Consider the following 14,104-nt stretch of genomic DNA (forward strand, 5'->3'; position numbering starts at 1 on the left):
GGGCCTAGCAAAATACAGGGTGTTAGTGGCATCATAACGAATACTGAGAGGGATGATTCAGACCACGATTCTGAGTTGATATCAAGTGGAATTTTTAGTCGTAAAATTTATGTATTTTTAATTTACTTTCAATTCTATACATTTGCGATGGAAAATTCCACTTGATATTAACTCAGATTAATCAGCTCAATCATCGCTCTCAGTATTCGTTACGATGTCACTTACACCCCACATACGGTAGCCATACAAGGGGGTATGAGTGTTAGTGACACCGTTTTTTTTTAATTATTTTTGTTCCACACTTTTGCGACGGAAAACTCCATTTGATATCATCTCAGAATGATGGTCTCAATCATCCCTCAAAGTTTTCGTTACGATGTCACTAACACCTTGTATTTAGGTGGTGCGAGGCCTCACATTGGCGGCTCTCAAAATACAGTTTTTTTTTTGATTAGCTTACGGCCACCGAAATATATCTAAGTAATTCAATCTATTAAAAATGACGTTTATACCCAATACCCACCCATTAATTGTAGGAGTTTTATGTGGCCTCTAAGAGGTCTAAATAATAGGGTAGTTGTGCCCCAGTTACTCCCCTGTGGATCCGAGGCTGCCAGCCAGGGTGGTACTGTCTTAGCAGATTTTGGCGCTCCCCTAAAACGGCGCCCATTGCCTGCGCACCGTCCGCACCGTCCTAATGCCTCCACTGGTCTTCAGAACAAAGTAAATAAAAACAAAGTTTGTCACAAAAATCTTTATTCAAAGAAATTATCACAATAACACCGCAATATTGCGAATAATCACATTCTTATGTGCACATAATTGAGTAGTTTCCTAGGTTAAAGATAAATTATGTAATTCTGATTACTAAATAAAGACAGGTCAAACGATGGCAAAAAATGTTTTCTTTTTCTATTTAACACACACTCAGTCACAGGCTGCTTTTTCATACAAAATACATAGCAATTTCGTGTTTTGACGTTTAGTAAAAAGTAACTGATTTGACTAGTTGGAAACTAGCCAATTATGAGTCTATCTTATCTATTAATGTCAGTTAATTAATAGTAGAAGGCCTGGCTAAGCTGTAATCGTTTAAGCGATAGCTTTTTAGGGCAGCTCTAAGCCCAATGAAAACAATTTCATATAACACTATTTCAATGAGGGACTTTCCAGGCTACGCTGCATAAAAATAGTATAGATGGCGCTGTATAGAGTTACCTTCGTTTAATCTTCTAATTTCATGTCTATTTATGTTGAGCCTTGTTATTACACCCAAGCACAACACACCTTCCACCCGATATTATTTCGATCAAAATAAAGAGAAGCCATATAGGTAGCAAATATAGAAAGAAAGAAAGAAAGAAAAAAAGAAACATTTATTATTTAGGACACCACAGACACGGATGACATATATATACATTATATCGAGCAATAACTATTTTTATAGGGCTCCGCCATTATATCTTTGAATAATTATGTATCTGAGCAATGAGAAAAGGGGCCGTCCATTAATCATGTGATGTTTTTTTTGGCATTTTAACACCCCCCCCCCCTGGTGATACATGGTGAGGTTCAAGACTATCCCCCCCATCCTATATCACGTGTATTTTTAGTACCTACCAAAATAATTGCACGAAACGCCGCTTTTCGGTTCAGTACCGCGCGTTTGCTGATTAAAATAAATACTCGCGATATATAGAGTTACCTTCGTTTAATCTTCTAATTTTAAGTGTATTTATGATGACCCTTGTTATTACAACCAAGCAAAACACATCTTCCACCCAATATTATTCCGATCAAAATAAAGAGAAGCCATATAGGTAGCAGGAGCTCCGATGTTAATATTTATTTATTATTATAAGTACCGTTTCGGTCTTTTTTGTTTTTAATAATATTTTTTCTATTTATTTTATTATTATTTTTTATATGTTATTGCACTAAGTAATTGTAAGCGGATTATAGCGCCGAGACAAACCCGTGAGGGGTTTAGCGGTGTTATTTTATTCTTTTTTGTTAATTTTTCGTTGTATTCAATAATTAAAAAACAAAAAAAAATATTTCTACACCCCTCCTTATGATATTTCGTGTTTTTTTCATGGACCCCTCCTCCCCCTCTCTCGAGCCTCACATGATTAATGGACGGCCCCAAATAGGTAATTATCACGTTAAACCTGTACATAACGCCATCTATATTTTTTTTAATGAATCTTGGCTCTTGCTATAAGGTAACCCAATGACTATGCGATCACTAAATTCTATTCGGGTTTCCTGTAGTCATTAAGCTTAACATAAACCTTCTAAATATAAAAGTATCAGCAATAATAATTCCTTTCTGTAACTAAACAGCTTCCTTTCGGTGTTAGATATTTATTTAATTTAACTGTATAAAACTCACAAACAGTGGTCTAGTGGTTAGAGCGTTTGGCTCACGATCTGGGGGTCCGGGTTCGATTCTCGATTGGGACATTGTCGAAATCACTTTGTGAGACTGTCCTTTGTTTTGTAAGGACTTTACAGGCTTGAATCACCTGATTGTCTGAAAAAATAAGTTGATTCCGAGCTTCGGAGGGCACGTTAAGCCGTGGGTCCCGGCTATTAGCCGTAAAAATACCTCCACCAACCCGCAGTGGAGCAGCGTGGTGGAATATGCTCCATACCCCCTCCGGTTTTAAACCGTGAACCTCCGGATCGTTAACCGAATGTTTAAACCACTGGACCACGGAGGCCGGTGATGTCAACATGAAATACCAAAATGATTAGCTGAGGTTGAGTTGAGTGGAGCAAACTTCAGGTTAGCATCTTAGAATAATACTTGTGTTAGACTGGTTCTACATGAGTTTATCCGACCGTAGAATAATGAATAAACCGGCTTAGAGTGCTCAGAGTTTACTCAGACATTTCCAATGGAAGTACGGACTAAATCCTCTTGTAAAGCAACAACGTTTTCGATACAACATAAATGTGCATTCCGTTGGTTTTAGCTACTTAAATATGACTAAAATGATGTATCTACAAACTTAGAACCATATCGTATTAACTCATTTTGACAGATTGAAACTTGTCCTCAAACCTCGCAAAAATGTCGTCAGCAATATTCATTTTATATCATATCATATTACTTATTATTTTCAGATTAGCCAGCCTATTTATATATATATTATCTATTATTATAAGTATAGATAATGTTTCTGGGCGAATCTTAATGGACCGCAGACTGAATATGTCTGTGTTTTAAGATTTACACTTACCTACATATTATAATGCAACGTGAATTAGAATCATAGCAGGTCAAGAGATATTGTACATTGCCTAGCGCGAAAGAGACGTAAGATATCTCTTTCGCACTAAAGGTTTATAGCAAAGTTCTAAAGAGATGGGAGATGTTACTCTCATCATATTACGTTCTAAGGGGTAAATATCAGTACAGCGCTAATTACATTCCCCAACTCGGCCAGGCCAAGCGCCTAAAGCGCTAATTACACTTGGCAATCCATCCCGACCAATGCGTCAAGGTTTCGGGCTCGCTGATCAGGATCGTGTAGACTCATAGCAAATTGGTAGGGCGTGACCATGGTAACCACGATCTCGAGCAAGTTGGTGGGGAGTAACCGTGGTAACCACGACCTCGAGTAATGGCGTCGATTTTCCCAATCTCGATGTGACCTTGACGCATCGGTCTGGGTAAATTGTGTAATGTAATTACCGCTTATATTACATCTGTTTCGTGGTATAGATGTTGAGGAAAGGCGCGTTCTCGCCCTCTTGTAGCCAGTTGTCTGGAGAATATGTGTTGTCCATCTTCTCCACGATGTGGAAGGTATAAACGTGTCTGCTCTTGTCAGACTTGTTGGTAGCGCTCTTGTGAACCACGTTGCCGTGGATAAGGATACATGTCCCTGATAACAAAGAGAAGATTTTGCCTTATTTATTTATTAAGGATATCCAACAGCTTGCTTAACATAACAACATGGGCAATTAGAAGGAGTCTAATATTTTTTTCGCCAATTACAGGACCACATATTGAACAGACAGTACAACTTGATGATAACTGACGGGTTAAAAACGCCACATCGACGCAGTTCATCTAAATAAGCAATATTGCTATTTGCCACTTGCGCATATAAAAGTAAGTGCGCAATGCTAACAAATGTCAAAAAGCAATATTGCTTTTCAGATGAATCGCTTCGATGCGATCGTTTTAACACCCCAGAAATAACTACATAAGTATATGACTTACATAGTCCCTACTTTACACAGTAACAGTAAGATTAAATGCACGGATCTTAATTTAGTTTAAGTAGTTCTTATCCGCTGAAAAGGAAAGGGACGAGTAATCGACAAGCATAAGATTTACGGAACACGCGTCAAAAGACACAAATCTGAAACAACCCTCTAAAAATTTTACATTGGCCAATAACCCGACAGAATTAAGTTGACAGCACACGTCAAACGGGTTGCATATCTGAGATGCGTATTTTATTGACTTATTAATTTTTAAATTAACAATTGTTCATCTTCCGTGTCATTTCCTTTTCGGCGGATAAGAAGATGACGGGTGTAACTTAAAATAAAATTAGGAATTGTCTGCAGGGAATCGGGCCATTCACTACTCGTACTTGATCGGACATGAATGCAGAGTTTTTTTTTTTGACGTGACTTATTGTAGATTTGCCGCAGATGGCATTAACTATTTGGCCGGACAAATGGGGAGCGCTGAAGGCTCTCACCCGGTACAACGTTTAAGACAACAGGCCTGAGGGTGCCCAGTTGGACGCGAACCTCGGCTCAGGGCGTCGTCTGAGAGGAAAAATATTTGAAAGAACTAATCGACCCTAGTGGGTCGATAGCGATAAGCGCTGAATGAGGGAAATCGTCGGCCACGCCGGCGGGGTCGGTATCGGGGACCTGAAGTGTTTGGTGTCGCGAGCTGATTGGCTGCCTCTATGGCTAGAGTAATCGGGTCGTCGGGATCGTATCCATGAATGCAGCGCATGGGCATAGTATAAAGAATAATACCCATCCCGCCCGCACCAATTAGTCATCACATAATATGACGTGGATCGTGAGCTCAACGATCTAATCACTGGACCACGGAGGTCGTTGAAATCTTACCTTTATTAACAGGAACTGGTGTGAAGCTCGACTGGGGGTAGACGGAGGCAGGGCAGTCGTAGATAAGGGCTTCGTTAGCCTCCTTGTCCGGGTTGCGCTTGAGTCGCCGATGGACCCCAGACTTGTGGGAACCAGGCGCCATCCACAGGCAGCCGTTTTGGACCGTCGCGTCTTCAAGTGCTATCCAGAATCCTACGGGCGGGATCGGCGTTGTGTACAGATATGTTGCGTCTTGGTGAGGTATTACTGAAATTTTTAAAAGTAAGTAAATTACTTAATTTGACCAAAAAACTTAATTTGACAGGACTAAAACTAGCTTCATCTCTTTCTTGCACCTCTTGTAAGTGAAGGATGGCACTAGATTAAGAGCTGTAAAACTAAAATTACGTTAAAACGTCTGTGTGCGGCCCGTATAGGCACCTTTCATCATCATCACCAGCCCATTAACGTCCCCACTGCTGGGGCACGGGCCTTCCCTATGGATGGATAGAGAGATCGGGCCTTAAACCACCACGCGGGCCCAGTGCGGATTGGTGGTTATTAACGACTGCTAATGCAGCCGGGACCAACAGCTTAACGTGCCTTCCGAAGCACGGAGGAACTCGAGATGAAAACTTTTTTTTATTTTTTTGTGGTCACCCATCCTATCCGCATTTACCGCTGCGCCACCGAGCTCCTCAATAGGCACCTTTATATGACATTAATGTTATAAAATGTGTAGGTGCTCGCGATGCTTATGTTTTGAGATACGAAGTTAAACCTTATGACGTACCATGAAACGTGTGCCGTTTACGAGCTACTGGTATAAAACCTTTTTTAAACTAATTTAGAGGTGACCGCAACAGCTACTGTAATGCGTCTATTTATTTTATCATTAACTAGCGACCCGCCCCGGCTTCGGACGGGTAGCCAGATGCATTAACAACATCTTTTTTCGTATCAACTGGTGGCAACTATTTACTTAACTAACGTAACGGATATATACCGGTTACTGTAGCGTAGATATTAGGTAAATAGAACCCAGGTCGGCGCCCCGCACCAGTTCGAGGCGCCGATCTCACCCCATCTTGGTCTAGCTTTAGTCCTAAATGATCCTACCCGCTAAGACGTAAAGGGGTGACTAGGCACGCGGACATGCGTCGCTAGCACTCGGGCGTTAGCACACCCTGGACACTTCAGACAAAACACCTCGTTTTACACAGATATTGACGTTATCGTACATACGCATCTGTGTGTGTGTGACGTCTGACGCCCATATGGTTGAAGACTAAAGTAAGACCGAGGGGAGTGAGGTAAACCTAGCTCAGCCGCTGGTGGGGAGCGGAGAGTTGCCGTTTTATACGTAATACTATTTCTTTTGGTATGGAATATGCCTGTAGGCACCTAATTGGCTTGACTAACTGATATTTATCAAGACAGTCAAGACTAGAAGTCGGTCAACTGTGTGATCTTAGAAATTTTCAGGGGCGCACAGCATTGTGAGGCGATGTTTTCTGTAACTATTCCTAAATATATTTTTCTCATAGATAATACACACACCATGTTGCACGCAATAGTACGACTAACATGCGCACGGTCATTTTGTCGATTCTGAGGATAGAATTATGTCATTTTGTCGATTGGTGCTAATAAGGGAACCCCAAATAAGGCTAGGTGGTGGTAAATAAGTGCTTGGCACGCATTAGGGGATAGAACAAACTTATCGATTTCGACAAAATGTATTTAATCGATCGATAATTTTATCACGTTGCGCATATTGGCCTTGCTGGGCACGCTCAGGTCCGTTGACTTAAATTGAATACCGGCGAGAGCCCTCAGCGCTCCCCATTTGTCCGGCCAAGTTTTTAATGCCATTTGCGGCAAATCTACAATAAGACAGGTCAAAAAATACCTTCTATTATAGAGGTTGATAATATGGGATACTATACGAAGTAGGTACATTAAACCTGATATTGCAATAACGGGAACATTCTCCCATCTTTATTGACGGGAGCATTTTATACGCCATTAAATGTCTTCGGATCAATCTACGAGGTTAAACGTGAAGATAAAGTACCTAATAAAATAATTTCAAAGAGAAAAGTAACCTTTTTTCTATAAATTTTCCGAACCTATCTAAGTAATAAATAAATTAATAACAGGGCGTCATGTAAAAAGCAATATAGCTACTTGACATTTTGTCAACATAACATGTCAAATAGCAATATTGCTTTTTTAGAAGAATTGCTTGAATGTGGCCTTTTTAGCCCCCAGTTCTTCCTATCGCTTGGAGCCCTGTCTACCCCACGTGGGATTATAGGTCTATACCTGTATTTTTTGTATTATCACCATTTATGTGAGCTTATGTCTGAGTGTATTTATAGCAAGGAATTGAAATAAAAACTATATTATGTTTATTACGGAACGCTAAAAATTGGGAGTTTGAAGTTGTTTAATTAAGTATGCTGCGTAAAAAATGATTAATTTGATTTCATTAGTTTAAGCCGGTAAAGAATGTACCAGCGTAATTTTTATACACTTCATTCTCTTTTATTATGTACTTATATATACTGTTAATGTATTACTGTGAACGAGTTGTGCGGTGAGGGCCTCCCATATTTTCTCATGTTTCAGGGAATCAAATGCTTTATTATAATCTGTTATACTGTGTGAAATCTCAACCCAAGGTTCTTCGAAGGTTTCCCACCCGCAATAGTGTTCTAATTAGTTACTAACAATGATTAAGTAGACCAGCCTCTGCACAACATCATTAACATCTCTGCTCGTCACTTGGTCAGTAGTCGCCTCCCATCAATCTTGCTATCATTATATCATCATATACAGGGTGTTAGTGACACCATAACGAAAATTTTGAGGGATGATTCAGACCATGATTCTGAGCTGATGTGGAATTTTCCGTCGCAAAAGTATAGAACTGAAAATAATTTTAAAATGTACTAAGATTTTCATGACATTTCCGACAAGAAATTCAACTTGATATCGACCCAGAATCATGGTCTGAATACTCTTCAGTATTTGTTACGGCGTCACTAACACCCATACGTACATGTATGGCTACCTGTATGTACTTGTACGGGGTGTAAGTGACATCGTAACAAACACTGAAAGGGGTGATTCAGCTGATTATTCTAAGTTGAAATCAAGTGGAATTTTCCATCGTAAAGGTATAACTGAAAATAATTTAAAAAAATCTAATAACAAATCATGAATTTTGCGACGAAAAATTTCGCTTAATATTAACTCAGAATCATGGTCTGAATCATCCCCTTCAGTATTCGTTACGATGTCACTAACAGCCTGTATATCAATCTTGCTAACACATGGCGCTGTACAAATTTGTCTTCGTTTAACGTTCTAATTTCATGGATAACAGACATAATATAAAGTCATATCAAGCAAAAAATATATTTATATTATGCGCTCTGTCATTACATTATATTTTTGAATAATTTATTCATCCGAAAAATGAGAAAATAGGTAATTATCTCGTTAAAGCTATACAGCGCCATCTATACATTTTGGGAAAGGTGGTCTGGAAAGTTCTTCATTAACCTTGTTTATTTTAGGTAGAGATTCGTTCGATATTAGTCCGCCGATACGCCATAATTGGCCACTTGACAGTTGTAACAATGAAATATGAAATGTGTCGGATTTGGTAGTTTATCATTAATATTTAATGATAAATATCCAATAGCTTTTTATTAAGATCATTTTTACATTATTTTATTTTTACAAAATAAGAATGCTATTTTTTATCTGTTTACTACAAGACTCGGTACATGTGCGGCCATGACTGAGCTTCGTGTGACGTCTCATTTCACAAAATAAACAAAAACTATCTGTCAGGTTTGTTGTTATACCGTTTGACAGTTTCTTTGCTTATTGAAATGTGACGTCACTGGGCAAAATGTCACGTGACCAACTGTTTTCGCTCGAAATTTGAAATGAATGAAGAAAGATAATATTTTTTTCTATTATTTATAAGTATACTTAGCTTTTTCGAGAAAATAAAATATTTTAAGAGGTAGGGATAAAATAAGTATCTGTATTTTTTTAAAATACTTATCCGAACACTGTGAAGTAACCAATTCATTATCATTTAGGTATTCGTAAGTAAGTAGATGCATTGTAGTATTATTACGTAAGATATCTAACTATAGAAATCCATCATCATACATTTTTACGCATTACTTGGACTTTTTGGCACGAGTGTTAATGATACAATTTCCGTAATAACCAGTGTCAGTTCAAGGCCATTTCTGTTTTTTCAAATGACATTATCTACTTAGCCGGACAAATGGGGAACAATGAGGGCTCCCACCCGGTACAAACATTTAAGAGAACAGGTCTGAAGGTGCCCAGCTGGGCGCGAACCTCTAACCTCGACTCAGGGCGTCGTCTGAGAAGATTATAATACTTATTTGAAATAATTAATCGACCCTACTGGGTCAATTAGCGTTGAAAGAGGGAAATCGTCAACTACGCCGGCGGGGACGTTATCGGGGTCCTCAAGTGTTTGTTGTCGCAGGTGATATTGATTTGCAATCATCATCAGCCGTACGACGCCCACTGCTGGACATAGGCCTCCCCCAATTCAGTCGGTTAATTTATATCGTCGCGCGCAATTCGCTACTCGACTCGGCTAAATTATGTTTGTGTACCAATGCTGTATATATATGGCAAGTATGATAAAATAATTATTGGCACGCGTGTAGTCAAAACGTTTGATTATGATTATGATTATGATTATCAATTGATTATGATTTGCAATATAACATCGAAAGTATAAAGAGTTCTTACCTTCGCCTCCGATTAATGGGTTTTTGTAAATGTACATGCTCTGGACGACGGCAGGTTCCTTGAAACCCAGCTCTTTGCATACAGTCTTCACTCGGGAGCAGTATGTGTAGCATCTGAAGATTGGGTGGAGGAGGTGCAGCGCGTGCCCCACCTGGTGGAGAAAACTTCCATTAAGTTAATTGGCACATTAATGGACACTATCCGACCCGACTCACGGAGTCAAAAGGTGGAAAAGCAGTTTCATGTAATTCGCTTACATAACATAACATAAGCAATTTCAAGCGATGCGCTTTCTAATGAACAGCATTTGTATACAATCTCGTATATAGAGCTCATGAGAATATGAAGCTTATTTTATCTAAAATTAAAAGCTTATTATGTCACGAGTACTAATATGTATACTACACTTTGATACCTTGTCAGATTAACTTTTTTGACAAATTAAATCGTAAGTTTCATTAAATGTCAAATATGATAGTGCGACAGGGTCGTAAAGTAGGTACATGATATTGCTCATAACTGTACGTAGACAAGCTTCGGTTCACGCTCTCTGTAAAATCCCAAGTCTATCCTATATGTAGGTAGTACCAAAGCCTACTGAGTAGGTACCTATTATTCAAAGTGCGCAATGTAATGTATTTGAATGTAGTCACTGCACTGGTTTTCTAGTTCGTGGCATTTAGTACATCAACAAACCGTAGTTTAAATACACTTGGAAGCAGGAAATTTGCACTTAATGATGAAGTCAACAATCGCAGTTAGTATCCATAAATTATAAATGTTAAAGTCACATAGAACTATACAAATTGCTGAATTGTAAATAATGAAAGTACATGTACCTACGTCACGAAGGGCCATTTGAACGACGCGATTTTCGTCGTTCGATTTCAGTGACTTCCCAGTAGGCCTATCAACCGAGGGGGTGTGAGGTAAACCTAGCTCAACCGCTAGTGGGGAGCGGAGAGTTGCCGTTCTATGCGTAGTGTATAGAACGGCAACAGAGAGTTGCGCTTATGTACGTAGTGTATAGAACTGAAACTCTCCGCTCGTCATCAGCCTATGGTGACACATAACCAATTCAGTCGGTTAATTTATATCGTGGCGCGCAATTCGCTAGCATACCATATGTTTTAGTTGGACTCGGCTAAATTATGTTTGTGTACCAAATATGTTGTGTATTATATGGCAAGTATGATAAAATAATCCGATATTATTGGCACGCGAGTATTCAAAACGTTTCTCGCGTAGGTTTTAAATTGCCTCATGTGAAACTGCTGGTATTGCTGGCTAGTTTATTTATTTACGTGTAGTTCGAATTCTATTCGCGGGTTGGCAACGTTTTTGTTCAAATATTGAGCCAACCCTCCTAAGTGCTCTAAAACTGTAGTAGGTATACTAAATATATAATATTATTATGGTGTGGTATGGTAGAGGATAGAATTGTCTTTAGAACGTTAAGTACCTTATTGAGTGAGACGCTAGGGTCCACTTTTAGTTCGCCGTCGTCGCCGACCGCTTCTGCCTCGAAGAAGTAGCTGATTTTATCGTTGCTCTCCAAGAAATATTTGTCTTTCAGTTGCTGGAACAGTCACGTCACAAGATTATGCACACGGCAACCAGTCGCGCGAATTATACCGAGGGACTGCTCTCTAGATGCATAAATGTCGTACAGTTACTGGTTATAACAACGCGTTTTACGCAAACAAATGCAAACCCAATAACAAATTGTCGCGCAACTCAATCGGGAATTCGAGCTAGCTAAACTTTGCGGTTGCGGGTCGCGCTTGTTTGGGACACAAATAGTAAACAATCATCCTACTGAAACCACATGTTTTCAGGAATTGAACGCAGTAGTTGCAGTTGAATTCTACACATACTAGTTTATCTGAATGCAAACAGGCAGTATAATATCACAAGCTTACAATTATATTATCCCAATAGTAGTCAGAGGTACATTGATCACAAGATGAACTAAGTACCCAGCCCTCACCCAGCTTTATGTTTGACTAAAGTGATATAGGTGGTGACTTGGTGAGCCGTATCGCCGTCAATAAAGGCAGATATAAAAAAATAACGTTACGCTTAGAACGGTAACTGTTCGCTCTGTACCAATTCGAATCGGGTGCTGGCTTCCCCCTCCCTCTGGGTCTTACATTAGTCTTAAATGGCCGACGGAAGTCGCTCGCACTTACGCGTTGGGCAGCACACGGTAAGGATTACTTTTTTGTATAGAGTGTCCGTGGAGCGGTCAAAGTACCGAGAGCGTTTCATGCTGAGTTTTTAGTAAAGTTCAAATTTGTATACGCATTGCACACGTCAACATAGAATCCGGAACAAAAAGTTGTACCAACTTCTGCTCCCTGACCGCAACACACGCGGTACCTCTGTGTACACTAAGCTTAAAATAACAGAATTGAGGAATAAATGCGCGTTAAAAATATATACTACATCTACAAATCGATTCTGACATTTTGAATGGCGACATGACCTTAATTATATAGAAAAGTTAATAATTGATGGATGGCTGTTTGTTACACAATTGGTGCAATTCTGTAGTTACTGCGCAATTATTGTAATGAGTCATGCGGCTTTTGTATTAAGGGTTCATGTTGTGTTCTTTAGGTAGATAGATTGGTAAGATAAATAGAAAAGTAGGTAGGTATAATGTAGTATAATTATTTACTTTATTTTAAGATTTGCAACGTTTTTTATAAGATTCACGAGACACATTTAGAAAGTTCACGTGGGCAGCTTTATAAGTACTTACTAAATTTCGCCAACAGCGGTAAGGAGGCGGTGACAAAGTGTAATGATAGGTGTACAGATGACGTTACAATATAAATAGATAAAATATGAACGGTTTTTTTACGACACAGTCGAGAAAATAAGCAGCTGAATAAGTTCCTATACCTCATGTGCATTAGCACTCCCAAACTGTAACGTTTGTTGAAGAGAAATGTATATTAGGTGCATCTGCTTACCAAAAAACATAATAATTAAGTAATTTAAGTCTCTGTGGCCCGGCTTTTTGGCGGGAGACGGGAACGGGACAGTTGCTTTCTTCATTGAATAATCTAAATAATTAATACGAAGTGGTGTTTTGTGGTTAATGATCGCATTAAGTTAGTCGGAAGACATTCGCGAGTGTTATTATATCGGAGTATTCAATAAACAAAGTGTATCTGCCTATTTTCGCTTCGTGCCAGGAAGCCGCTTCATAACTCGAAAGTTTATGCGGACTTTTGAGTTAATTCGTTTGGGGTTCGGAGTAGGAGTCTACTCCGAGGGTGGGGGCTTAGGTTTCATCATCATCATCATCTTTCATCAATCATCAAGAAAAAAAATACGTAAGACATGGCTGTATGGGCATAGTTCCCTTTGCCTTACCCTTCGGGGAAAACCAAAACAAAAAAAATCTCTGTGGCCCTATGTGTGCCTTGCTTCTGAAATCGGGAACACCAGTTTGATCCCCGGTACCGGACTTGCACTAATGAGTTATTAATTTATCTTACGTACAATGAGGGACTTTCCAATCGGCGCTCCCAAAGAACACGATAGATGGCGTTGTTAAGTTTTTTTTTCATTTAAACTTCTAATTTCATGGATAACAGACATATGCATGTTTTACTTTGTTTTTGGGTATAAATGACGACTCTTTTTATTACACAAAATTATTATTCTGATCAAAATAAAGAGAAGCCAATATAGGTAGCAACATCATTCTATACATAATGTGATCCAAATATCAAGCAACAATTAGTTTTATACACTTATGCTACTGCCATTACATTACATTTTTGAATAATTATGTACCCCAGCAATGAGAAAATAGGTACTTAATTTTCACGTTAAAAGCGAACAACGCCATCTATCGTGTGTTTGGGGGACGTCGATTGGAAAGTCCCCCATTCTCACACGTTGGCTCGACCTTTATTGACGTTGACACGGCTTACCACCTGGCACGTTGGCCTAACAGAAACCTCGGTGAGACGTGGACTTAGTCCATCATGCGATGTAACACTGCTGGGCAAAGGCCTCCCCCATGTCTTTCCAAGTATCCCGGTTCTGCGCGAGCTCTATCCAGCCCTCATAAATAAGAAAATGATTTTCGTCAGTTTGTGATTAGTCTTTTTTTTAGTAATCAGAGTTTTTTAATAATATATCTTTAACCTAGGATACTAGGTACTAATTG

At 39.2% G+C, this 14,104-nt stretch overlaps 1 protein-coding gene across 2 annotated transcripts in view; it reads right to left on the reverse strand.

Moving 5' to 3' along the window:
• Window positions 1-739: 739 nt before the first annotated feature.
• The window catches only part of LOC126380147 (phytanoyl-CoA dioxygenase domain-containing protein 1), a 29,109-nt gene continuing 15,744 nt past the window's right edge, over window positions 740-14,104 (reverse strand). For both annotated transcript variants that reach the window (XM_050029406.1, XM_050029405.1), the window contains exons 3-6: window positions 11,375-11,491; window positions 9,913-10,063; window positions 5,113-5,358; window positions 740-3,896 (exon numbers count right to left, since the gene is read on the reverse strand). In XM_050029406.1, coding sequence (XP_049885363.1) covers window positions 3,712-3,896; window positions 5,113-5,358; window positions 9,913-10,063; window positions 11,375-11,491 — 699 coding nt within the window. In that variant the 3' untranslated portion in view covers window positions 740-3,711. The remainder of the gene's footprint in view (window positions 3,897-5,112; window positions 5,359-9,912; window positions 10,064-11,374; window positions 11,492-14,104) is intronic.

Source organism: Pectinophora gossypiella, chromosome Z, assembly GCF_024362695.1.
Source record: "Pectinophora gossypiella chromosome Z, ilPecGoss1.1, whole genome shotgun sequence".
NCBI classification, from domain to species: Eukaryota; Metazoa; Arthropoda; class Insecta; order Lepidoptera; family Gelechiidae; genus Pectinophora; species Pectinophora gossypiella.